At 42.3% G+C, this 24,853-nt stretch overlaps 2 protein-coding genes across 3 annotated transcripts in view; one reads left to right on the forward strand and one right to left on the reverse strand.

The window, feature by feature from the left end:
- Positions 1–24,853, forward strand: part of LOC148380045 (tissue alpha-L-fucosidase-like) — a 57,170-nt gene that overhangs the window by 12,225 nt on the left and 20,092 nt on the right. The gene's annotated exons all lie outside the window — the stretch shown is intronic.
- Positions 1–24,853, reverse strand: part of dlgap3 (discs, large (Drosophila) homolog-associated protein 3) — a 49,994-nt gene that overhangs the window by 6,690 nt on the left and 18,451 nt on the right. For both annotated transcript variants that reach the window (XM_088364423.1, XM_088364422.1), the window contains exons 2-3: positions 17,045–17,126; positions 991–2,162 (exon numbers count right to left, since the gene is read on the reverse strand). In XM_088364423.1, coding sequence (XP_088220549.1) covers positions 991–2,088 — 1,098 coding nt within the window. In that variant the 5' untranslated portion in view covers positions 2,089–2,162; positions 17,045–17,126. The remainder of the gene's footprint in view (positions 1–990; positions 2,163–17,044; positions 17,127–24,853) is intronic.

The raw sequence follows: 24,853 nt of genomic DNA on the forward strand, positions 1-24,853 counted from the left end.
TTGGGAACATCACGATTCCTGAAGGAAAATGGAACGAGTAGCACATCAACTGATTACCTGAGTACCTCTTTGGATTTTATGATATCCTACTAAATTCCTTTGAGATCAAGCGGCACATGTACACAAGCGAAAGAGAGAGAAAGCGACCAAGAGAGACTGCGACACAGCGACTTACAGAAAGAGAGAAACTCTGACAGCTGGATAAACACTTGACGCGCGAGAAAGAAAAAAAAAAAAAAGGAAGCATCAGTCGCAAGCTGACTGCAACAAAGAAAGGCAGGTAGCCAAGCAGAGCGAAAGACGGACACAAACGTAGAGAGACAAGACAGAAGGAGGTGGCGCATGCCCGGACAGACGTACGAGGTGATGAAAGAGGAGAAAGAGAGAACAGAAAGGATGAATAACAGGTGGAGAAGACGGATGAGAATCTAATGAGAAAACAAACGCACAATCAAGAGAGGATAATGACAAGACACACAAAAAAATGATAAGCAAGTACACATCCAATTCAGCGCTGTAGCTTTGGCCTACCCCTGAGTGTCTATTTTTAAAGTCTTCCTTTCAAATATGTTTGGGGGTCTAATCTGCCAACCCCCTCTGGTCTTTCACTATCGCTTCCATTTTCTCATCATGCTCTTCTCTTTATTTCGTTATGTCCCAGTAGCAGCCATCACTTTATCTCTTCCCTCAGTTTTGATTCTTATCTCGGCACCCGTATATTTCCCTCCATCAATGTACCTGACACTTTATATCCGTCTTTGTGTCGCTCTTTCTTTATATAATGTCGTTTTTGTCATTCCTTATTGCCAGATCTAGATAAGAATAGAGGGACTTGGGCATTGTTAAAGGCAGGAGGCAAACGTTTTGGAATGTGTATTTGACTGAATTCCCTCAATCAAAAAATTGAAAACATAAAACACAGTTTTTAGATAATGAATCAGCTCATATTCCTAAAAACATTTCACCTCATTCACAGTTCCGCACGCTCACCTGCAGATAATGCAGAGTCCTCTCCTTCAGTTTGTTTTCAATGGGCACCAAAGCTTTGTCATAGCCTCCACCTCCGCCCCGAGAAGGGTATACCTCCCTGGCTTGACTGACTGTCATGGCAGACCACGTGCTCCTTTTTAAGGAGTGACCAGGGTGACCCGTGTGACCGTGGTGTCCACCTCCTTCACTTCCGGCCAGCGCAATGGTGGTACATGCCATGCATTCCGCAGGGCCTTGCCCATCGCCTCGCTCCTTGGGCCGCTTCATGGTGAGCTCCTGAATGGCTGCATCCAGGCTCTCGTGCCCGCTGGGGTAACCTCTCCTGCCGCCACTCACCAGGAAGCTGCTGTCGGAATCCAGGTTGTCATCGGAGCTCCACCAGCCGGCTGTCCGGCTGCGGTGTCGTCTGCCTGACTCGTGCCGAGAGTCCCCGCTCTTACTGCGTTCTCGAGACTTGTTCCTCCGAGCGGACCGAGACTGGTGGCCGGAGTACTGACCCCCACTGTCTTCCCCTCCACTCCTGTGACCCCCTCCTCTCTCACCTCGATAGTCCCCGCCTCCTCTTGTGCCATTGTATTCCCGTTTGGAAGGGGCCTCCAAGGAATGGGACTTGGCGAAGAGACGTTGCACCGAGTTTACCAGGTGGCGGATACGTGAGGGACTCTCACTGCGCTGCTCGGCACCTCCGCTAGTGGACCGCTGATACTGAAGTGTGTGGAAGCCATCGGGGTGGAAAGGTACCTGCTTATCAAACTGATCCATGAGGTTCGGAGGGATGCGGTGCATCTTAGCTCCATGACCCGACGACAAGCATTCCTCACACGAGTCAAACGACTGCAGAGGCGGATGCTGGCTGGGGTGCGAGCGAGGGAAGGTACCCCCACCTGAGTGGCTGTGAGAATGGGAGTGGGAATGGTGTCTCTCCAGCGCCAAAGCCTCAGCCGGACCCCCTGGTGGGTAGTAGTGGCCGTCGTTATGCCCGTGATAATAGTCTCTCCCTGGGCCATCGCAGTCCTCAGGCGGACAGTGACAGGAGCCTCCTCCGCCACCACCAGAGGAATGCTGGGACAAGCTACGGCTGACATGGTACCCTTTCATATGCACCGGGGCGTGGTGGGCCGTCCGGGCAGAAAGGGGGCGCTGTGGGCGTGACAGGGCTGCTGAAGTCTCACCTGCAGGCACACAAAGAAGATAGTCAAGTATGAAACAGAAAAAAAACAATAATTGTTAGTTGGGTGGGAAATTACGTTCCAGAAAAATAAACAAATGGATTTCACATGGTGATCATCCATCCAAAAGACCCCACCAAGCAACCATAGGCAGTTCTTCTTCTTATTTATCTCAATGGCTGCCAGGCTGATAAATCAAGTTTTTCCTCTTTGCTCTCTGCCTCAGCACCTTCCCATTCTTGCGTTCTTCCTCTTTTCTTTATTGTTATATTCATCAGCACTGCACGCCAGTGTTGTCTGCCTCATTCCTCCCTCCATGCCCACCGGGGGTCTTGGCACATTTACACCTACATGATTTACAGCAGAGGCAAACAGCATGTTTATTGATCAGCTGCACCCTGCAGAGGCGACAAATGCGGATCCGTTTTTCTTCCCATCCTTTTTTTTTCCCTTCTTCAGTCTGTTATAGCTTCATTTTACTGTCCTTGCAATTAACTGGGCAATCATGTTGGAAAAACAAAACTGCAGGAAGTGAAATCAATACATTTAAACAAGCTGCAGCTAAAACATGACTCAACTTTTTTCCGCATCAGTGGATGCTGTAAGGAAAAATTCTTTCATTCGAAGTCGAATGATTGCGTTCAAGTTTGGAGGTTTCCCTGCAGTGGTCATCAAATGCTCAACAAGCAGTGATTAAATTCCAAATGGAATCCAATAGATTTTATCGACTGGACTTGATATAATCACCTTTCTATTTACCACCTTCCTCCCAAACTCGCGCACACTTTCGTCATTTTCAAGAGTGGTTAGAGTTAAATTGGCTCAGCAGCGTGGGACTCATACTCGTGCACACACGAGAGATAATCATCCAGTATAGAGTGGGGCCCGGTGGTCTTGATTGGCTAAATGAGAGGTGTCACTAAGAAGGTTAACCCTCATTTAGACGTGGAGAGCGAGATAGCGACTGACCTGTTTGTATTCAGCTCAATAGAGAAAAGCAGATGGACCAGACCAAAATACTTGTTTAAATTCTAATTGGCAGTGTGCCTTATTTGCAGATGTTCCTCTATGACTAGATGACAAGTGCCGTTCTGCCTGAAGGAGTAAATTAAACCATGTTGTGTTCATCAAGAAGTCTGCAGCTTTACGACAAACTGCCAATCATTGCGAAACACACAACGATGAAGACAAAGCTGCGATTCCCATAATTTCTTTCTCGCCACATGGTACCTGTTCCTCTGTCTTTCCTCCTGACCTACTTCCATTCATCCTTGATGGCCCATTCCATAGTTCTCTCCTTAATATGCCCATTTTAGCAAATGCTCGATTGCATTCTGGACAACTTGATCTGGCATCAAGCTCTCTCAATATTGACAATCTTCTACTCTGAGGAATATATATCCGATTGCTTGCAGCATACTACCAACATCTTACCAAGTCTTGGCATGTTCTTACTCGAGCCGAAGTGCTCTAAGGAAGAAGAAAGCCGTGGATGCATGTCCAATCCATCCGAGATGCAGCTTTGTTGGTCCTCATCTTGTATTTAAAGTAACATCTACTGTTGGGAGTCAACAACACGCTGTCATGCCGCTGATGTTTAACACTGCTTAACATCAACCTGACTGTTGCGGAGGCTTTACTCTGGAGCTCTTTTTATTAAATATTCATGCCATCACTGCTCTGACCCACTTTGCTAACAGCTGAGTCTGCCCTCTCTTTGCTATCTTCAGGTCAAGGGGTGCTTCACATCACTGATGTACGGTACTATAACTTCAAGACCTTGACTACCCTATTTATTTCTTCCACCCTCTAGTGAGTAGTGGTCACTCTGAAAGTGTCAGGCGGAAACCTTGAGGACCCGGCGACGTATCCTTGGGAAAGATACTGAAGGCCTAATTGCTGCGAGTGAAGGACTGGGTGGAAATTGTTGAATGATCTAAGCGGGGTTGTCAGACTATTCAAGCTGACATAGAGGCAGACTATAACCTGAATAGCATGCGGGTGCTAGCTCATCATAACCATATTTTTACTCGAAATAACCCGAAGCTAATTTGTTTTATTGTTGTACTGCTGTTCATTTTTTTTTTTTGAAAGAAGACAATAGCGGATAGTCGCAAGCCAGGCCTTCATTAAAATGGCTCATGCTTCATGCCAGAGAGCATTGTTGAGCTTAGTTGGACCTCACAATGGACCGTGAACTTCCATGCTCATATGTCGATATATTTGAGAGTGAGTGCGGTTTAAATAATTGCAGCCAAAGGGTTTTTCATTAGCTTGGAAGGGGAGCGTATAGGAGAATGTAGATCGTATCTCCGCATGGCCATTATGAAAAGCGTGGCAGATATAAAATAGAATTGTCTCACCTGTCTCTGCATTTTTTTTTTGAGGTATGAAATGGAATTCTGGGAAAGATGATTAATGAATGAAAGCGATGTAATTTTTCTCTCATACGAACACACACAGAGCGAGATCCGGGTTGACGTGAAGATAATGGGAAACATTTGGAAAGTGAGGAGAAGCTTGTCATTTCTGTCCATACAGAGGAAAAGGTCGACAAGAGAGTAAAGTGGAGAAATGTGAAGACAGGAACGGAAGTCATGTCTTTGGCTTTTAAAAAATGCAAAGCACCTGCAAGGCGGATAAATGCTTTCATATCTATTTTAGATGAAGACTTTGTAGCTGGGGACTTTCAAAGGGAGAAATGGGAGAAGTGAAATGACGGCACTGCAGATGGTCACGTGTTGGCTCCTTGGGCTTTCCAGCCATTCTACCAAAAGCAGTGGACATGAAAAATATTTCCCAAGAGCTGACAACTGAATTATGCCTTTAAGTATTTTTTTTATGTGGAACAAAAGACGGAGAGAACTTCAAATGCAAAGCGTAATTTAATTTTTTGTGTCAAATGAAATTGATTCAGCATGAATTTTTAAACAAGTATGAACCGAACTTGGATTTTACTGTCTCATAAAATACACAGAATACCTTTCGAGTAATCCAACCTCCATAGTGCCGTATTCATTTTTGAACCGAGGGAACATAGATGAGGAACATATTCTGCAAAATGGAAGTGAGCCTTAAGGCTATTTCCTTCTGTCTTACTCTCCTCCAAGTCATGCTCTGCTTTTTCCATCTTCCCTGATTTTCCACTTCCAATTCGACACATTTTCTCGCATCAATTCTAGAACACATTCAAGCAAGTGTCGTTTTTCTTGCCATCGAGAAATTCAAGGAGTCACTTGATTTCGATCGAGGTGCTTGGATAGATAGTGGTTCCTTGAAAGGGAAGATTTGACGATTTGTCCTCTATATATAGCAGAATAAATCTTCAAAAATACATATTTGTATCCTTCTAAATCCATTCCACCTGTTTTTATGCTTCACAATACATTCTTTGAGACCTGAATGATCATAAATGAGTCCGTCTTGGAGATAATCCCACATCCTTCAAGGATGTCCAATCACAATGCGAGAAAAATGACCACCATTATTCGTATGAAATTCACCATATATCAAAATATGCGCCCTTTCATGATCATCAAACTGTTTACCGCGCAGAAAACACCTTCGAGCGCGACCGACTGTGACTTAATGAGAAAGAAAATACCAACGGCACTTCGACGGCGCTGCTTGCTCGTAATTGGCTTACATTCTCGCTCTCCGCCTCGATAACACGAGGGGACGTTGTTGAGGACATGAGATGGCCGTGTAACAGGAGATGAAAGGTAATAAGTGAAGAGCATAACTGGCTTATTTGGAGTTTCAGCTCATTAGAGGTGGACGCCCGCGTCTTGTGCGGGATTCTATTCGCTGCTCGGACCACCCGGGTATAAACGCAGCTTATTTGGCTATTACTCCCACTCTCGTATCTCACTTTGTCTTAATCGTCTCTCGCTTTTTTGAGGTGCTCCCGCCTCTCGTCTCATTTGGCTTCTCACTTAGCTCATTTTCATTGAGAACTCCTCCTACTTCATCTTTCATCATTTGGAATCTCTAAACATTTCATCTTGACCAAAACTAGATTAATGATTCACGGTGTAAAATATTTTTCGGATAGTCTCAATGAACAAGTCTAGTTTTGGGAAATTTTTAAAAATAAGCCGCATCTGGTGATAAGGCGCAGCGGGTTATACGGTGCATTTCTGCACATTAGGGAGTTTTTAAATTACATTAAATTAAAAATCAAAAGCCCTTAAGTGTGCCTTACAATCCAAAAAACTACAGTACCAACACATGTATCTATTTTTATCATGATCATTTTTTTGACTTGCATCCATTTCTCATGAACAGCAAATGAACTCTTCAACTCTTTTTCACTTTTTGGTCTCAATCCGCCGTTGCTTCCCTCTGCCTCTTGCAAAAAAAAAAAAAAAAAAGCCCACACCTTCTCTCTGGTCTAGGTTGTGTTGTATTACAAGCTCTCCTGACAGATAATCAAAGACAGATGAAGGTAGACGTAGCTCGCTGAAGGCTCTCGTCACACTTTGCTTGCAAGCTGAGCAGCTCATAGCGGTGCTACTAATTGCTCTAATTGAAGTCAGAAATTTCCAGCACGCCTTTCCAAATGCTGCATATGGTCACCAACTGCATGCACCCACATGGACGTGCACTTAAAACAAACTGATTCTGCTGTTGCTAGGTTACTTCGATAACTAGGTTACTACCGCTACAATGCATTTGCATGCATTTTATATGGGTGAGAGATGACAAGATCGCTGTCCAGTGGGATCAGTGACATTTAAATCGTGTTCTCGGGAATGGCAAAGTCTGTAGAGTAGCAAAATAAATTTGGGTGTCTTTACTAAAGAGAGCTTGAAATGCAAAATACTCGTGTAGGTTCCTTGATTCTGGTTGCTACGTAGCGACAAATATATCTATGAATAAATTTGAGTTTACGTACGTCGAGGTCAAGCAACATTTTAACCGGTGCTTTTGTCATTAACGGCTCTTATCCGTCTTTTGTTAAAGAACATAGAATTAAATTATAATAATGGAAAAGCAGACTCCTTGCTCAGCCAGAGGTTTCAGCGATGCGCCTTATGGATTGTACAATTATATTTGCTCAATTCATAGTCGACACAGTGCACTGCACACAATGTTCTCTTCCTCTATTAGACTAATATCATCTAAATAGAATTAACTGGAGGTAATTTCTGCAACAGATACGATCCAATGGAGTAGTCAGAGTACATATAATGTCGCATTCCAGCACTCTAGCTCAAATAAATTAATCATCCCAGGTTCTGCAAAAACCACAATGCACAAGGACGTTTTGAAATCAACACATTGGTGTTTTGGTTGATACACCTTCATACGACACACCAAAAAGTCAGTTGTGCAATAAAAGAAAAGGTCTCTTCATTCATTCCAGCCAACATTCACAATCAATGAGAATTGCTTGCAGAAAATGAGGAAGACAAGATAAAAAATAAAAAAAATAGCTGGTGACATTCAGGAGACAATCACTGGATACCTCAGACAAAAGAATAAGTATTGCTGAGGATGGAAAGTGTGCATGGGAGGGGGGGGGGCGTCGCTATTGTGCCGGTTTCCATTATGAAGTACAAAAATGGATGCAATCTAAGCAGGAAAAACTGAGCGTAGAACGGAGTGTGGATGAAAAGTGAAAGGGGGGAAACAGGAGATAATGAAGACTTAATTAATCGCTGCTGCTACAAGCTCTCGTTTATCATGTCATTGTTGAAACGTATACACTCCACCTCGCTGCCCCTCCGTCGCTGAGAGGTCTTCACTTGCCGTCACACAAAATCCGATTTCGAACTCCAATGATGCTCATTCCGGTTCAATTCATACAATTAGTTGTAGATTATATAAATCGGCGTATGTTATTTTCCAGTCGTATCGGGAGACGACTTCAATATATGCATACGAGGTATCTCTCAAAATCATTCATGCCGAAGACTGAAAAACTATTCCAGCAATATATTTGGCGGGGGAGTGTACAACACACAGATTAAGGATGTAGCAGAATGGAGGGAAAATGCAAATGAGTGTTAATAAGAAGAGAGCTCATGGAAACACTCTGACACTTGATTACCGGTCTCCCTTGTGGTAATGGAAAACAATAGAAGCAGATTAGCGTGTTTCCAACCGAAAAAAAATTGCCAAAGTGGATGACAGAGAGTGCACTTCCATTTTTATCACGCTCTCCTTTCATCAACATTTTTTTTTTTTTTTTTATCTCCGTGTGAGATCTGCTGCTGTGTGCTATGGGACTTATTATTATTTTTATGCCACACAAGCGAAGCTGTATGTGTGTGAGCTCAAACTTATGTCAGTCAGCTAGGGAGGATGTCCGTCACCATTCACTGCAGACAACCGAGCCCTCGGAGAAATATCCGCAATCAAAGAAGAACAGACTCACAGGGACAATCTTTGCAAAAGTTTTTGAGGCACTTTGGGTCTCTGGTGGATTGCGTGTGACTGAAAAGCTTTCGGTGGTAAAAAGACGAGTGAGACGCTTGCAAAGCATTAACGCAGAGGTCCAACTAAGCCCTCCCTTTTAAAATATAATGACAGTACCAAAGATAGGCTTAAAATGTCGATGGCGGCTCTTGTTTGTCATTTCATTGTCCTTGCATGCCGGCCGGAACAACCAACACACTCGTGTCATTTTTCGGTTTGGCAAGCAGGCTTATGTAAGACGAGCAAAATGGACTGAAGGATTCACATCCCAATTCAATGGGCCAATCTTTGTCAACAAACCGGAAACATCCGGTTTGCAATTTTACAAACATCACAATGGCTCTTGTGTTGTAAAATGTGCGGACTGCTTCTATTCCAAAAAAAAAAATCTCTTTTGCAGCTCTGCACTTTACAGTATTCCTGTCAATAATTAATGTGAAACTGGAATATGCAAATATTGTGCAGCAGCAGCTCATGGCAATTTGCATCAATGAGGTCATGGCATGCTGAATTTCCCTTAATTTCACTGTTGGTTGCCTTAAATGGTGCTATAATCAAATACGTCTTGAGAAACAATTGATCTGGAAGACACGGTGACTCATCTTCGGGAAGGTTTGTGGAATAAGTCTTTTCACCACACTTCAGCGTTTTTGCGATATCAGAAAGAAACCGGCTTGGAATGTTCACATGGTGAAAAAGCTTGGCAAGCCTCGCTAAGTTCTGCTTGTCATAGGAAGCTGATCTCTCTAATCAGACTAAGCAGCTTGTCATGACACACTTCTCATCATCTAATTAACTACAATCGGTTCAAATTGCCGCCTGACCTTGTACAGCGAGCACTTACATTGGTCTTAATGTCGTTTTTTTTTTTTTTACTCGACAATCGCAATATGAACGTAAGCATCTGTGAGCGTGCGACCTCAATCGACTCCAAGGGCGCCGTTAAAGCGGAACCATTTGGGCTCATCGTATCGACGCTAACCTTTAACGGCCGTATCTTTTCAGCCAGCTGTGGCAAGACAGTAAAACGGTGATTCAATGTGATAACCGAAGGTGATTATGGAGGTGGTGGAGAGAGTTTACTCAGATGCACTTCTGACGGAACTTGCAAATCCGAGAAGCGTTCTCATCGGTCTTTACGATGAGAATTAGCTGTTTCGACAGAGACCTTTGACTCTCTCGTATGATGATGAGGTAATCTGGCCTGAGACCAGGGAAAGTCGAAAATCTGTCTGTTTATCCAAAGCAACACATTGGCACGCAAATATGACAGAATGGCTGGAAAACGCTGCTGGTACGGAAAAGGTCAAGGGTTGTGGATCAATTTTGACAGGTCCGCCGGGGTATGGCCGCAGATGGCGCATAATCTACAATTCCCTCGGAATAATGCAGAGAGGAATCCCACTCAAATTACCGTCACTGTCAAAACACTCATTCAGACCTAGTTACAATTAATAGATGAAAGATGAATGGTAATGCCGCCAAACTAAAGCGAGCTCACTCGAGAAATACAGATACTGCCCGTTTTTTTCCCCCAAACGTTTTATCTTGGGCAAACCAAAACGGTTTGACCTAAAAACAACGATGACAAATCCAGGCGAAGTTAATTTTCTGGCAGGCATATTCCCCGGCTAACAATAGGTGACCAATGGTAGCGTTTAACAACAATAATTAGAGTGCCAACACAAATGCTCCTATGACTACGAGAAAGAGAAGAGACCGGATGAGCCTCAGTGCCTTTCAATTACTGTCCAGCTCGATCCGGTTGCCCATCCGGGCTCTCTTGTGAGATGAAGCTGTGAAATTGAATTGCCGAGCACATCTCTACAAACAAAACAGCTCGCCTACAACCTTGGCGCTAACGAAGGGAAAGGTCCGGCACCGTGACGGTATCCTGGCACTTCAGATAACGGACGGCAAAGAAATCATAGCCTTTGAAATCAATAGAAAAGAAAGCCAAAGAAGAGATTGAATGACTTTGAGAAGCTTACTTAATTGGAAACCTTCACGTGATCATTATTGATACATGTAGCTGAGATCTGAATGATTGAAATTGACTCACTCGCCTAGCAACCATTGTTTCCCCTCCTTTCTGTTGTTCCAGGAGCGGTTGGAGAAACATTTATTTGATGTATTCTGCATTTTTTATGATCGCAGCACACTAGGATGATTCGAAGAGGCAGGCAAACCTTGCTCAGACACCGCCATTAATTCAGAGTGCTACATTTGAAGAATAGAATTATGTCACAATCTCTTTTGATTTTGAAATACACATGCTACTACTTGCCCTCGTGAATAATAGAATAAACATTAATGGCAAATTAGGCATATAATAAATCAGATTTTAATACTCGACAGAACGATGGCTTTTAATTGCAGGAGGAAAATAAATTGCAAATGGTTGTCCGGTTCATTCAAGTCAGATGAGATTGACTCCAGCTCCAAGCAGTTTGAAAAATAAATGGCTGGATCATCGGAACATCTTATAAACAGACAGAATGCAAAATATATAATAAATATTCTGACGCTCTGCCACACTGCATAGCCCGTGCCCACGACGACCCGGAGGCCCCTGGGGCAGCCCTCGTCCTACCGAGAGCTTCCTCGGGCCCACAGTTGGTGCTCTAGTTTTCCAGGCGACCACATATGGGATGCTTCCATTATTCATACTGTGGGGAGAAGGATGCTTGGGGACTTTGATAGGGAGGATCAGGTGGATGTGATGGAAAAATGTGGGAATGGTCCGAGGTTTGTTTTTGGATGAAACGATCCAGTGCACAATTTATCAGATGACCCTCGAACTGTATCGACACACAGTTTCCTTCCCTCGACGTGAACTTGGTAGTGAATTACAGTGCTGGAACCGAAACCCGAGAGTCCTATCTAGAGGGATGAGATGACAGAGAAAGGGCGGGCTGAGCCGGAACTGCGAAGGGACTGACTTCGGGACAAAAATGAAATGAGCGGAAAGCAGATGGCGAAACCGATGAGGGGAAAACAAGGAGATTGGATAACAGTGAGAGGAAGAAAAAATATATCCGTGGTTTTCTCTAGGAGGTGAAATTGGGTGACTGGAAGTTTTGCTTGCTTGTCGCCTCCATCAAGGAGATTTTTGGTGGATAAAGAAGGAACAAATTTAAGTGAGGATGCATTTTAAAGAATGGAATAAATTACTTTTCTCAAGGGAAATAAAAGGCTTGTCCATATCCTCATCGTCCGTCGACTGCGTTCATCTTTGGGCACTTCACAGTTTGATTTCCTCAAGAGCTGACATTACATTTGTCAAGCCCTTTAATCAAACGTCACCGCCACTTTGCAGAACCAGGTACGCCATCCTGATAGGATTACCGTATTCACAAGTCGTCTCTTAGCTCCGTGAGAAAGGATTTTTCGCGAGTCTCAAGTGGAAGTTAATGAATAATGGAGGTTAAAATAAGAACCCGGAATTAATTATGAAACAAAAAGATTGGGGAAAGAAAGGACAAACGCTAACCCTCGGAGGGAGCGACGGGGACAAGAAATGGCGGGCGGAATGCAGAGCGGGTGTGGCGGCAACGTCGGGTATGAGCCAGGGATAATCCTTGTATCCCATTGATCCCATTGTCTACTGTCTCCAAACCAGTTATTGTCAACTGCAGCCACATGAAAGAGAGTTAATGAGGGAAGAAGAGCTTTGGAGTGTCTCAGAACAGTCGGGGGAATGGAGATAAGAACTGAAGAGGGGTGGAATGAGGATATGAAGAGAAGTTTGCGAGTGAAAAGGAGGGGGAAAATGTAAAATACGTGAGAGCAGGGGTGACATTGAAGGAAGGCAGCTAACTTTGAAATTATTTCACTGTTTTTTTAAATCTTATTTTTAAAATATATAAAAAAATATATATATTTTTTAAACAAGATTTTAAAAAACATATATATGTTTATATATAAATAAATATAAATAAAAACAATATATAAACAATTACATATATATAAATTCTGTACATATATAATTGTTATTTTATAATTATATAAAAATACATTATGTATATAATATATTATAAATATATATAATATAACTATGATATAAATATAAATATATAATATAAAATATATGTATTATTATATATATTAAAACATATTATTTAAAAATAGACTTTAATTGGTAGTGTTTTGGTTTTACATTTTTTGAAAAACTGCTTTGAGATACGATTGACAAGCAAGTCTAACTTGAGCGATTTGTTTTGTATTGGCACTAATATGTGGTACCGTTAAAAACAAGAGGGCAGAGGGGCTAAGCTATATGTCTGTGAAAGCTTCTTAGTTGCTATCAGCAACAGTGACAATTCAAGAAGCTTGAAGCCTCATCTCCAGAGAAACTAATTTGTATGATAATTCTTGCAATATTGCTCACTGGATGATGTGTTAGTTGCGATATGACAAAATGATCTTTTCTTCACCACCCCCCCAAAAAACACATCACATTTCTGTCAGGCAGTTGCACACTCCTTGAAAATATTAAAATTGACTACTTTTAACCCAGGGAAGATGCTTTGCATCATTCTGCTTTCCACTTCATGCTCACCATAGCAACCATACCATCAATATGGCTTTCGGCACATTCATATAGTGCCTGGGCATTACATCACAGTCACAGCTACTATGTCATTCGGTGAGCCAGTGTGTTATTTCCCAGTGAGAAAACATCATTAATAATTGATCGCCTGAGTGTGTATTCATGCTCAGTGTCTCTAGAGGTTTGCTGACATCACTGCTCGTACTCTCAAATCACTACCACGCTTGAATATGTATTGTTTCCCACTACTTAGTTTTAATAGGATTACTGTATTTTCCGGACTATGAGGCGCACCGGACTATGAGGCGCACCTTCAATGAATGGTCCACTTTAAAACTTTGTCCTTATATAAGACGCACCGGACTATAAGGCGCACCATTAATGCATCATGTCGGATTTTTAATCCAAATCAAATCATTCTCCATTTTATCTTTTTTATTTCAACTTCAGACGCAACAAATTACTTTATAATCACAAAATAATGATCCATAGACTTTTTGATTCATGATTCATAGTTTTAAGTGTGCCACTTATGATTGATTTCATGACACAATGCTTTGGGACAGTTTAAATTTAAGAATTTGGTTTACATACAAGGCGCACCGGACTATAAGGCGCACTGTCGGCTTTTGAGAAAATTTTAGGTTTCTGGGTGCGCCTTATAGTCCGGAAAATACGGTAAATATTCCTTACTAAAAAATGCAATTATATGTTGATACCGGGTAGAAATATCCAGGCAATGAAATCATATTTGTTCTATTAGGAGATTGGCGAACACACTTTGGATGTTAAAAGTTCCCTCCATCAAGATTTTTGTGTGGTCGTGTGTCAAGGACATGTTATTTCAGCTGTGAATGGCAGGGAGCAAGAGGCTAGCACAATTTCCAACTGCCCTCAATTCCCCCTGGACGCAGAGCACACACACACGCACATGAACACACACCGTCAAATGAACATGATCCCGTAAGCAGCATGCACACACACGCACACAGTCCGTCTTCCCCCACCTTTCAAGTTTCACAACAACACCTTTTGTATTTCACCATCTTTTTGTTCCGAGGCCATGTGTATTAGACTCAAACCGTCTCATTACCTGCACCGACTGAGTCACAAGCGGGAATGAAACGCGGCCAGGAGAACTGCGAGCGGAAAAAGCGATAAGGCGATTACGACACATCGAGAGGGTGGGATGTGATTTTCTTTTTTCCTGGCGCCCGTTGCGTGTGATTGTGCGCGAAATGGTGTTGCGGGAATGACAAATCAAAGATGGTGGGGGGGGTGAAAACAAAGTGAAGGGAGTTTTCACCTTCCCGAGAACAGAGTCATGCCGCGTCCTCGCCGCTGGCTCGTGATCAATCACCGAGTGTGTGAGGGGAGAAAGGACAAGCGGTCTTAGTCAGCAGAAGCATCAACTTGTAGTGTACACACACATCTCACGTCGTACTAATATCCAATTCAAGAGCAAAATAAAACCTGTAAAGGCATTGAGAAAGGTTGGATTTCTGGCATTTCCATTCAATTCAATAGGGAAAGGTGATTTGAGTGTATAAATAAAAAAAAACCCGAAGCAAATAAACCGGGGGGAACCAGGCATCTCTAATAAGGCTCGGATTATATTTGCTATTTGCCGCAGTGATTTTAAGTAAGCAAAGCTCTCAGATCAGCATTGTTAATCCGCTGCTTAATTGGCCGGAGTGACCGACCGGCTATAACTGGATGGTGTCACTATGGCGACTGAATGGAAGCTGTGACTCGTCTTTTTTGATTGCTTCTCTGTCTCCATCTGTACAGAAAGGATAGTAAGTGTTCATGCAGGTGCGCACATGTAAGTGATGGGACGTGGCCGAGAGATCTATGCCGCTGTCTAATTATCCGCACGTGATGGATGGCTTTGATTAAAGCACATGAAGGCCGAGACGATCAAACCACCCCCACCGCCCGCCCGCCCTTCGTTTTGTTACGCGCCCGCTCGATGCCGTGAGACCGGAGTAGTTCAGAAAAGACAAGCGCTCGCTTCGACGCCGATAAAACAGATCCATAAATCATCGTAACGTCGCAAGAGAGGGCCGTGAGAATGAATTACACCGAAAAGATGGACAAGCGGAGAGAAGTATGACTGGTGTTTACAGAAAATTAGTTTTGATTGCAAAGCCGAAGAGCGGATTTTATATTGTGATGAGTCGTTATTTTTCATTTGGCTACTGCTAACTGCGAGGAGGTTAGGATGGATCCTCTCAACTAAAGTACCCTTGAGCAAGACATTGATTCTTCGATGTCTCCTGGAGAGTTCGTTTTTTTTTTTCTACTCTGCCTGGACTGTGTCTCCTCTCTCACTTCCAAACAAAAAATCAATACGTTCTGTCTTTGACAGTGCTGAATGTTTGGACAAACATTGGTAGAAAGTGGCGAGCGAACAAGGGAAGCCTTTAAAACGTTTTCCAGTGTCGGTCGAAACCATTTCTGTTTACAAAGTTTTTGCAGCCACATAGCAAAAATGTAATATCAGATGAGGGTTTTGAGAATCCCAAACACATTTATCACACTGGCCTTTTTGCTATCTCTTTACTGTATCTGCCGCAGTGCAAAAAAAAAAAAAAAAAAAGCACCACAGCTTTTGACAAGGATAGATTTATTGTTTGTATAAGTAGCCCGAAAGTGAACGCGGCACATTTTCACCCTTAAAAAACCCGACTTGAACCTAAACATTTTAAATTTACACTATGTGGAGTTGAAAATAAACACACGGAGGATGGCGGTAGCAGAGAAAACAATTTCCAGACCAATTCTCTTATCTACAACTGATAAGCGGCACTGAACAAAGGAGAAAACACAACTGATAAGTTTTATTCCTGCAGGCTGACTTCATCAAAATTGTCTTCAACAATCAACATATTAATGTGCCTCCCAATGAGATGCTTCTAATGCATAGTTCAAATTCCTCCCAGAAATCAGGTAAAAAAAGCCACTGATGCTTCTTACATTAAAGTCACCGTCTTGTTTTTAGTTATCGTAAGATCATTCAAGACTGATTTTGAGCATTCAAATACCAGATGGTAGAGCAAATAAAAGTAAAAAAATCCCAGAAACTGAAGTTCAGCCCTGACCAAGCCTGTCAGAGGTTGCAAAAATGCTGACGTCATCAAAATCCGATTTTTCAAAGAAACTGTCCCGTTGCTAATATTGACCTCCACTACGAATTCTGAAGGCCTTGGGTACAATAGATTGACCTGGCAACACAAAAATTGAAATCATTGCTGTATTCACGGACAGTAAATTTCCAAATATAATCCACGATGAAAATAAAGCTTGTACGATTGAATCTGTGGTGAACCCAAATGAAAGAATTATATTACACACGAGCTGATGGATGCATCATGCTTCCAGGCACCAGATTTCCATGTTGTGAGGCTCAGGAGCAGTGATGGGTTGGGGGAAAGAAAAAAAAAACTGAGTAGACTTATGGCTAAGAATAGCGGTACAACCTCGGGCCAGTCGGCCCCGCCTGCTATTTTTCAATTTACTATCGTGCCAGCTCCAACTTGTCAGACATGCTTCTCTCTATTCTCCATCAACTGTGGCCGTTCAAGAATAACGCTTATGTGACCGCTGACCCGGAGAAACCGACATACGGCCAGTTGTAGAGCAGAAAACGGCAAGAGGGTAACAACTCTGCTTCACACCTAAGACGCTAAAAGCTGAGCAGCGTGAATTTTTCGTGCACTTTCTTCGAGCTACTTCACTCACGGCGGGTTAATCCTTGAGAGGTCCCATCGGGCTCGCTCGCGCACTCCTCCAGGGGATGAATTTCAAGGACGCGGTAGGCAGAAGAGGGATTTATATGTGCTAGGTGACGACAAGCAGCGGGAATGACACTTGAACGCCGATGTGCGTGTGCATATAGGCTACTTACCACAATCTCATCAAGAAATGGCGCTCCATGTTTTTGGGGGGGAAGGATCAGCCAGCTTTATGATTCACTCACAGTCCCACTGCTGTAAAAAAAGAGAGAGAGGGGGAAAAAAAAAAAGACAGTTCAGAGAAGCTACACATAAGCCGATACGTACCGACAGAACATCTCTCGCTCGCTGTAATGGTAAATGCACACTTCTCCTTGTAGTCTGACCTGTAAATGGGTCCCTGGTGATACCTGAAAAAGCTCCGCCCCCTTTTCCTTGACTGAATTGGCTTCACTTGTAGCACATTCCAGGAGTCATAAAAAGAATGGATGATCAGAGCAAATGATGGTGCGTACATTCTTTCATAATCATCATGGGGTGTTCCAAATGAAAGGTAACGCGGGGTGCGCACTTTTGTGAGATACTGTAGCTGTCTTTTGGTATAAGCAGCCGCCTTGAGTTCTCTGGGCTTTTTTTCATCTCTCTGCTTCTGACACACGCCCTTTGGAAGTGAGGGCTTGCATCTCCATGGCAACAAGGGCCCATATACACACACACACCATAACCGGTTCAAAAATATGACTCAATTCCCAATAAATTATCAGTGATCTCCTTGTGGTTAGCTTGCAGCGGGAAGAATCAAAGTCAACGCAGCACCCCGGTGAGGTCAAAAGGTTGAACGTGTGATATTGAAATGGGCTTTGATAGGCGTCATGTCGGCCGCGGCAGATGCTTTCCATTGATTCGCCGGAGTTTGTGTGTGTAGCCATGTGAGAGATTGAGTGATGTGTTGCTAGCTAGCTGCAGAGATAATTAGAACACAACTCCTTTGCGGTCCCTGCAGGCCACTGATCCAGCTGCTTTCATCTAATATAGGTCAACTGTGACACAGCCCACCGAATGGACACTGATCAGCTTGGCTAGCACACAAATCATCTTGTTGCATATGTATTTGATATCACCCAACATTTCTGGAAAAACAAATTCTGACTATCATGCCGTGGCGTTTCCATGACAATCGACGGCGTATGTTATTCAAAATTGGTTTTTAATCCTGTCACGTTTGCCCTTGCAGACTGAAACATTTGCATTACAAAGGCATTGGGGAAGGTGCATAGTTATAAATGAATTAAAAAGATCAACGTTTATAAACGTGGAGGCGCAAATCCTACAAAATGCACGGTATTCCCAGTCATACAACACAACTTAATACACCACAACTTTACATAATTGTGGAGTAAATAGATTCTCGGTTATCTTCTGCATGATGAGTGCAGTTCATCAGGGCCAACTCGCATGGACTTAGGCATTTGCTAAAATGACTGACGGCTTAAACGGGACTGCAGCCAACGTGAAGAAGAGACAGCCAAGTGTGGAGAGAAATAGAGAGAGAGTAGAAAGTAATTATCTTCTCTATTTTTCTGTCTGTTGGCCATCATGTCCAGAGTATCAGCGAGTAAGACTACAGTAGTTCGCCTCTTGCGCCAAGCTATTCTTCTCGTACCTTCCCGGACCATCAACGTTTAGCTGATGGGGCAATAATTGGTATGAATTACAGTCACAACTGTTGGCCTTTGTGATGGTTTGACTGAGGAAGAGGAGGAGGAGGGGGGGTCAGCATGATGTCGCATTGCGGGAGATCCACACAATTTTCTCTGCTTCAGCCAGAAGGATGCAAAGGCAGCAAGAAGGGTCACGCAGGGCTTAAAGCTGCGGGTATTTATACAAATAAAATCAATATTTAATGGGCTCTTTCTCTACTGACTCACTCTCTATCTCCTACTCCAACAAGACGCTGCAGCGAAGGGGCATTAATTAGGGCCAGACATGCGCCAAGGATTCCCCACAGGGCTGAGCAGTCTGTCCAGATCATACCAGGCCCAGCAGAGAACCGGTTTGATTTGATCTAACCACTGCAGTCAGGTAGCATTCATCTGGCTTCAAGGGAACACAGAAGATTTATTTTAGCTAAAAAAAGAAAAAAAATGGCTGGAGCTCTCGCGAACACTTGCACGTCCGATCAATCAAAGCTAGTACAGAGGGATTTTAATCGCATTAATGTGTTATCACACAGGGTGGAGTTGCTTCACTTGTAGCCTGTGTGCACATTAGTCATGTCTTTGAAGATTTTCTTCCCTCACTCCCAAATATTCTCTGTCAAGTCAACCTCAAATTAGAATTAAATCCCTCTATGTCCTTCTGGGAGATGTTTATTATTTTCAAACACATGAGAAAAAAAATGTTTTTGAATTAAGCACTTTTTGTGCATTTTTTTTAAATCCTATGACCGTATTTTCTGGACTATAAGGCGCACCGGACTATAAGGCGCACTTTCAATGAATGGCCCATTTTAAAACTTTGTCCTTATATAAGGCGCACCTGACTATAAGGCGCGCTGTCGGTTTTTGAGAAAATTTTAGGTTTTTAGGTGCGTCTAATAGTCCGGAAAATACGATAAATTAATACAGCGTAAAAATATATTGAGAGTTTCCATGTGGCGTGATATTAAAACTCAATTTAGCAACTGAGCGTTCTAAAGCAAAGCATTATTATGCCACTGGCGTCACCTACTTTGCATTGACACCTTAATTAATTTTGCTAAGCCTCTTTATGGTGCATCTGCATTCTGGCATGTTGACCTACAATGAGTGCCTCATCTTAAGATCAGGGACTATTTATCCAGGGAGCACTTGTTCGCTGTGTTTGTTTGGCACAAAACAAATATTTTGAGTCAGCCTTCAGTGTGTGATATTCCATGTTCAACTGTTGGCCTTAACATGACCTAGTTAAAAAAAAAAGTCTTATCCTGATGGGTTCTGACTGTAAACAAATCAAGTGACTGTACTAGCTATGTGTTCTGACTGTAAACAAATCAAGTGACTGTAGTAGCTAGCGGCATGCCTGCAGGAGGAGGTGCCACTGGACTGCATGCATAAGTCATACATGTCCCTTAGAGAAGAAAAAGGAGAGCCAAATAAAACTCTTCTTCCTTCTTTCTTCATCACGAGGTTATGTACCGTATTTTCCGCACTATAAGGCGCACCAAACTATAAGGCGCACCTTCAATGAATGGCCCAATTTTAAACTTTGTCCTTATATAAGGCGCACCGGACTATAAGGCGCACCATTAATGCATCATGTCAGATTTTTAATCCAAATCAAATCATTCTCCATTTTATCTTTTTTATTTCAACTTCAGACGCAACAAATTACTTTATAATCACAAAATAATGATCCATAGTCTTTTTGATTCATGATTCATAGTCTTCAGCGGGCCACTTATGATTGAGTTCATGACACAATGATTCGGGCCAGTTTAAATTTAGGAGTTTGGTCCATATATAAGGCGCACCGGACTATAAGGCGCACTGTCGGCTTTTGAGAAAATTTTAGGTTTTTAGGTGTGCCTTATAGTCCGGAAAATACGGTAGTCAGGGTCAAACAACCCGACAGGAGAAAAATAGCATGTCCTAGTCACAATCAAGTCAAGATCTGTTGCTAGGCAGAATTCACAGTTTTGTGTTTCCATTGTGACTTGAAAAATATTTAAATAGTTTTTAACGGGGTTTATGTCTGTAATGAGGTATTCTATTAAATCTGTATTGGATGCAGTCAACCATCTTCTCCACTTTCGTTCATCAAATCTGCATTTTCCAGCAATTATACCGACCGCTTTACATATTGGTGTCCCCACAAGGCCGCAACATGACAAGTTCACACAGCGTAAAATGTTGCCCCATGTCAGTCGCCATTAACAAGCGGGTGACTTGAAGAACGACGAAACTGATGATGAATTCAGTCCGCCACCGCTGTTAAATCCAGAAGTCACACTGATTCGCCTAGAGCACGTTGCGTATAATCATCCGCGTTGTCATTACTCGCAGTGTGACCTGTGAAAGATTCATGCGTGTGTGGGTGTCAGAAAACGCTCAAAACTTCATACTGGTGTGATCCCCAGAATGTAATTTAATGCCTGGATCCTTTCACCCCTGAAACCAAATCCCTTGCTTGCTAATGCATTACAGATCATTAGACAAACATACTGGCTGAGCACTGATTACAAAACGGGATGATGCATCCTCTTTTTAACCCTGCGTGTGCATGTGTGTGTGTAATTGTGTTTCGGGTTCAAACAATGAGATCATTCCGGATAGACCGTCTCAAGGTAATGACGAGGATGTCCATTAGCGGCAGATCATTGGTAATGTGGCACCAGCGAAGGTTAAGGCGTCATCCAAGACCACGTCATCGGCTTGCGGTCAAGGTCGCTTGACCTTTTAGACATTTGAGGACAATTAACGGAATCTTAAAATTAGCTCTGAGGTGCACAGAGGCCAGAATGGGAGTCTATGCTCCCTCTTACGTGTTCCAGCTAACCACTTATTGGTTTATATGAAGAAGACTTATTTTAATAGTTACATCAAAACATTTTGTTCCCGAACAGCAGTCCAAAAAAAAAAAAAAAAATCTGTGCTTATTTCAAAAGATCCTTTCTAATGTACCTCTCGCTAATTCTGTCACGCTGGAGAAAGGCCGGGGCTAGAAATAAATATCAAATTGTCCCTTTGCTGTTGCTTTTGCTCATTTAAGTGAGTCAGCCTTCATGATTTCATTTTTTACCGCTCGGCTGTGTTTGCACCTGCAATATTCACCGTCACTCAAGCGCGTTCACATTTTCTCCCCCACAAAGTCCCTTTTGAAAATACTTTGCAGTACGTGTTTAAAAGAGAACAAATGGGACCTTAATTGCCGCCTGATTTGCACCAGTAAGAAGCATTCAGATGCCTTTTAACTTATTTGGAGGTTTTTTTTTTAATTACTATTTTTAGTGCACAAGCCACTTGATTTGAAGGTGACACTGTGAGTGAAATGTGGATTTGTTTCACCGGAGAGATTCAGACATTTTAGACTCCCCCCCTCCCTTGGTTTAATGCAATAGAGTTCAATTTTGAAAAGCTTGAAATTCAACCGTGGAAAAGAAACTTGCATCTTTTGTGGTTAGATGCTGTTCAAGGACACATTAACGAAAAAAAGGACACTGTCAAACAGCTGCTCATCCGTTGACGGGAACAAGCGGAATTATTCCACATGTATGTCACACGTCGGTGAGATTTAAGTGAGTTACATCGAGACTTGTCGGATCGTGGGGATTAGATTGAAGGCAGAAATATGTTTACATGGCATTTTGTTAAGGTGTGGGACATTAAGAAAAAAATGTAATCAATCAGTCAATAAATAAATAAATAAATAAAGCAGATAGATAAATAAATAAATAAAGCAGATAGATTAATAATTAAATAAATAAATAAACTGACATTTATGTTAAAAAAAAGCTTCAAATATAAATTATATTTCCACCAAAGCAAAATTATAAACATTTAGGTAGGTTTTTTTTTTTTTAATAAACAGAAAATGCAGTATTTTTCTCATTTGTTCAGATTCAAATTGTCACTTTTACCACCACCTCAACAAGATTAGAGCAGAAGAGCACACTTCCAATTTGCAACTCTTATTTTTTTTGCTTTACTTTTCTTAGCCCAAATGGACCCATATTTTCCTTCTGTACAATCATCTGGCATTATCGTTGAGCCTTGGTGGAGGTTTGTACTCAGTGCCTTCTCCAGCTTTTTTTGTTGCCCAATAGCAAATGTTCCGGTGACCTTTAATGCAGGAAATGGGCAAACCAAACACATCCAGACTCACAAACATCAAATTGCGTTAATTCGTTGCATGTAAACACAGAAGATTGACTTTTATCAAAGTTGGGCTGTAAAAACCACTGTGCTCTCTTTATCAGAGCTGTTTTACTTAAAAAAAATGTTAGTCCACGAAACACAAGCACAAACCCAACCCAATATGTCTTTTCAATGAGATTTGACCACTTTGATAAATGCCAAGTGCTTTTGGATTCACATTTGCCATAGACCAATTTCCAAGACAAAAGGCTTCCTTTCGCTGTGTAAATGTTAAAACTCACCTACAAGCACACAAGGCAGAAAAAAGAAAGCGAGCCATGGCTGGGTACTAATTAGGAGAGTGCAAAGCACAGCGGCGGCTTTGATTTTTGACAAGGAAGAATGTCGCAGTTTGGACTCCTCTCACCCTTTTCTATTCCTCTGATTAATTAAATGTCGTCATGCGTGTGTGTGTGTGTGTGATTTGTTAGCTTTGGGCTGCTGTGGGCTACGTTGGCCCCCAGCGTGGGGCAACCGCCTCATTAGAGAGGTGATTATGTTATTCTGTGTGACGATGCCAACTCCTCTGATGACCTCCACACAACCTCCAAGACTTCTCATTTTCCTTCATCAGTCATCATCGTAAAAAAAAACATTTTTTTTTCCATTTATGGTTACTATTTAAACATTTTTTTTCCAAATCTCATTATGATAAAAACGCCAACTCTTTCTCTTCCTCGGCGGAATAAACCACCTCTGGCTTAAGCTGTGTTGACATGTGAAAAATTTGAACGAGCATGTAAATGCCAGAATGTGTGTGTCAGTCTTTAATCAGCACACACCATAAAAAACGTGGCCATGTCACACACCACGCCGTAATTACGCATATAAATCTAACCACCAATTATTTACATACTAATTACATATGCATGTTCTGCGTGTGTGTTCCAATGCAAAGGTGCACACAAATATTTTTTTCTTGCACAACTGCACATTGTCATGCTAGCAAAAGTCGCAAATAATACAAGCAAAAAAAAAAAAAAACAGGAAGTAGAAATGGAAAGTGACACATTCATTTTCTCTCCTTCCGAAATGTGGCACCAGTGCGCTATGCCACCTCGCTTCCGCTTGTAGCCCTCAAGCAATACAGGGATTAGCAAAGAATTTGGTCTGTGAAGCCCCCGCTGTTACGGAGCCGCTCTGATCGAATGGAATCCATCTCGGTGCATTAAGACTTACGATGAAAAGAAAAGGTATTCTCTACCAAACAGGATTCTCTCTATTACAGAAAGGCTGTTTGCACCAATGTCACAGGAAATCAATGGGTGGGGAGAAAAAAATGATTGTTGTTACCAAAATGTTACCAAACAGTTTGCGGGGAAATGACAATGGCGCTTCAAATGGCACATTACAAAAGGAGGATGTGAAATAGGCGCTGTTGGATGCCTTGCTAGTCTTTTTTATGAACTCAAGGCAAGTTTTAAGACTATTTTGCCTGAGAGGTTTGACTTGTGGACTCAGCAAAGCCGGAATCTCATTTGCATTCCCAACGAGTAAATTTGTGTTGAATTCGAACTGCAAAATGTGATTGAGGGAGTTCGTCGAGAGGTAAAACATCACGGTTGAGTATTTAGTTGAAGCCCATTGATGCGTTGTTCCCAATTTGCCTTCAGGACATTCAAATGATGAAATGAAAGTGCTGCATCTTGTTGAAAAATTAATTTTTTACGCACCTACAGATTGCTTTTTGCTACACTCTCAATTTCGACTTGTGTTTATCTTTTCACTAAAGCTAGCCGGAACATGATCTCATGTTTCCAACTGTAAGCTTCTTTTAAAATTCATGTCGTTGTTTTGCTGGCTAAACAACTTTTGGAAAAGTTGAGTCAAATGCTTAATCTTAATGTACGGTCCATGTCATGAGATTCAGCCTTGCATAACATTTCCCCCCGCTTTTGCTTTGGCTTGCTTCTTGTCCTGTGACAGCACTTAGTGACATGCATTTTACATGAGAACATCACCGCACCAGCATCCTTACATTCACATAACACAAACATGGTTAGAAACACAGCAAGCCGAATAGCGCATATATGGTTCTTTATGAAGTACGAGGTCACGAGTTCATACCCCTCCTCTTCGCGTCTCATT

The sequence above is a fragment of the Syngnathus floridae genome, chromosome 21, assembly GCF_059516105.1.
Source record: "Syngnathus floridae isolate MCC-2025c chromosome 21, RoL_Sflo_1.0, whole genome shotgun sequence".
NCBI classification, from domain to species: Eukaryota; Metazoa; Chordata; class Actinopteri; order Syngnathiformes; family Syngnathidae; genus Syngnathus; species Syngnathus floridae.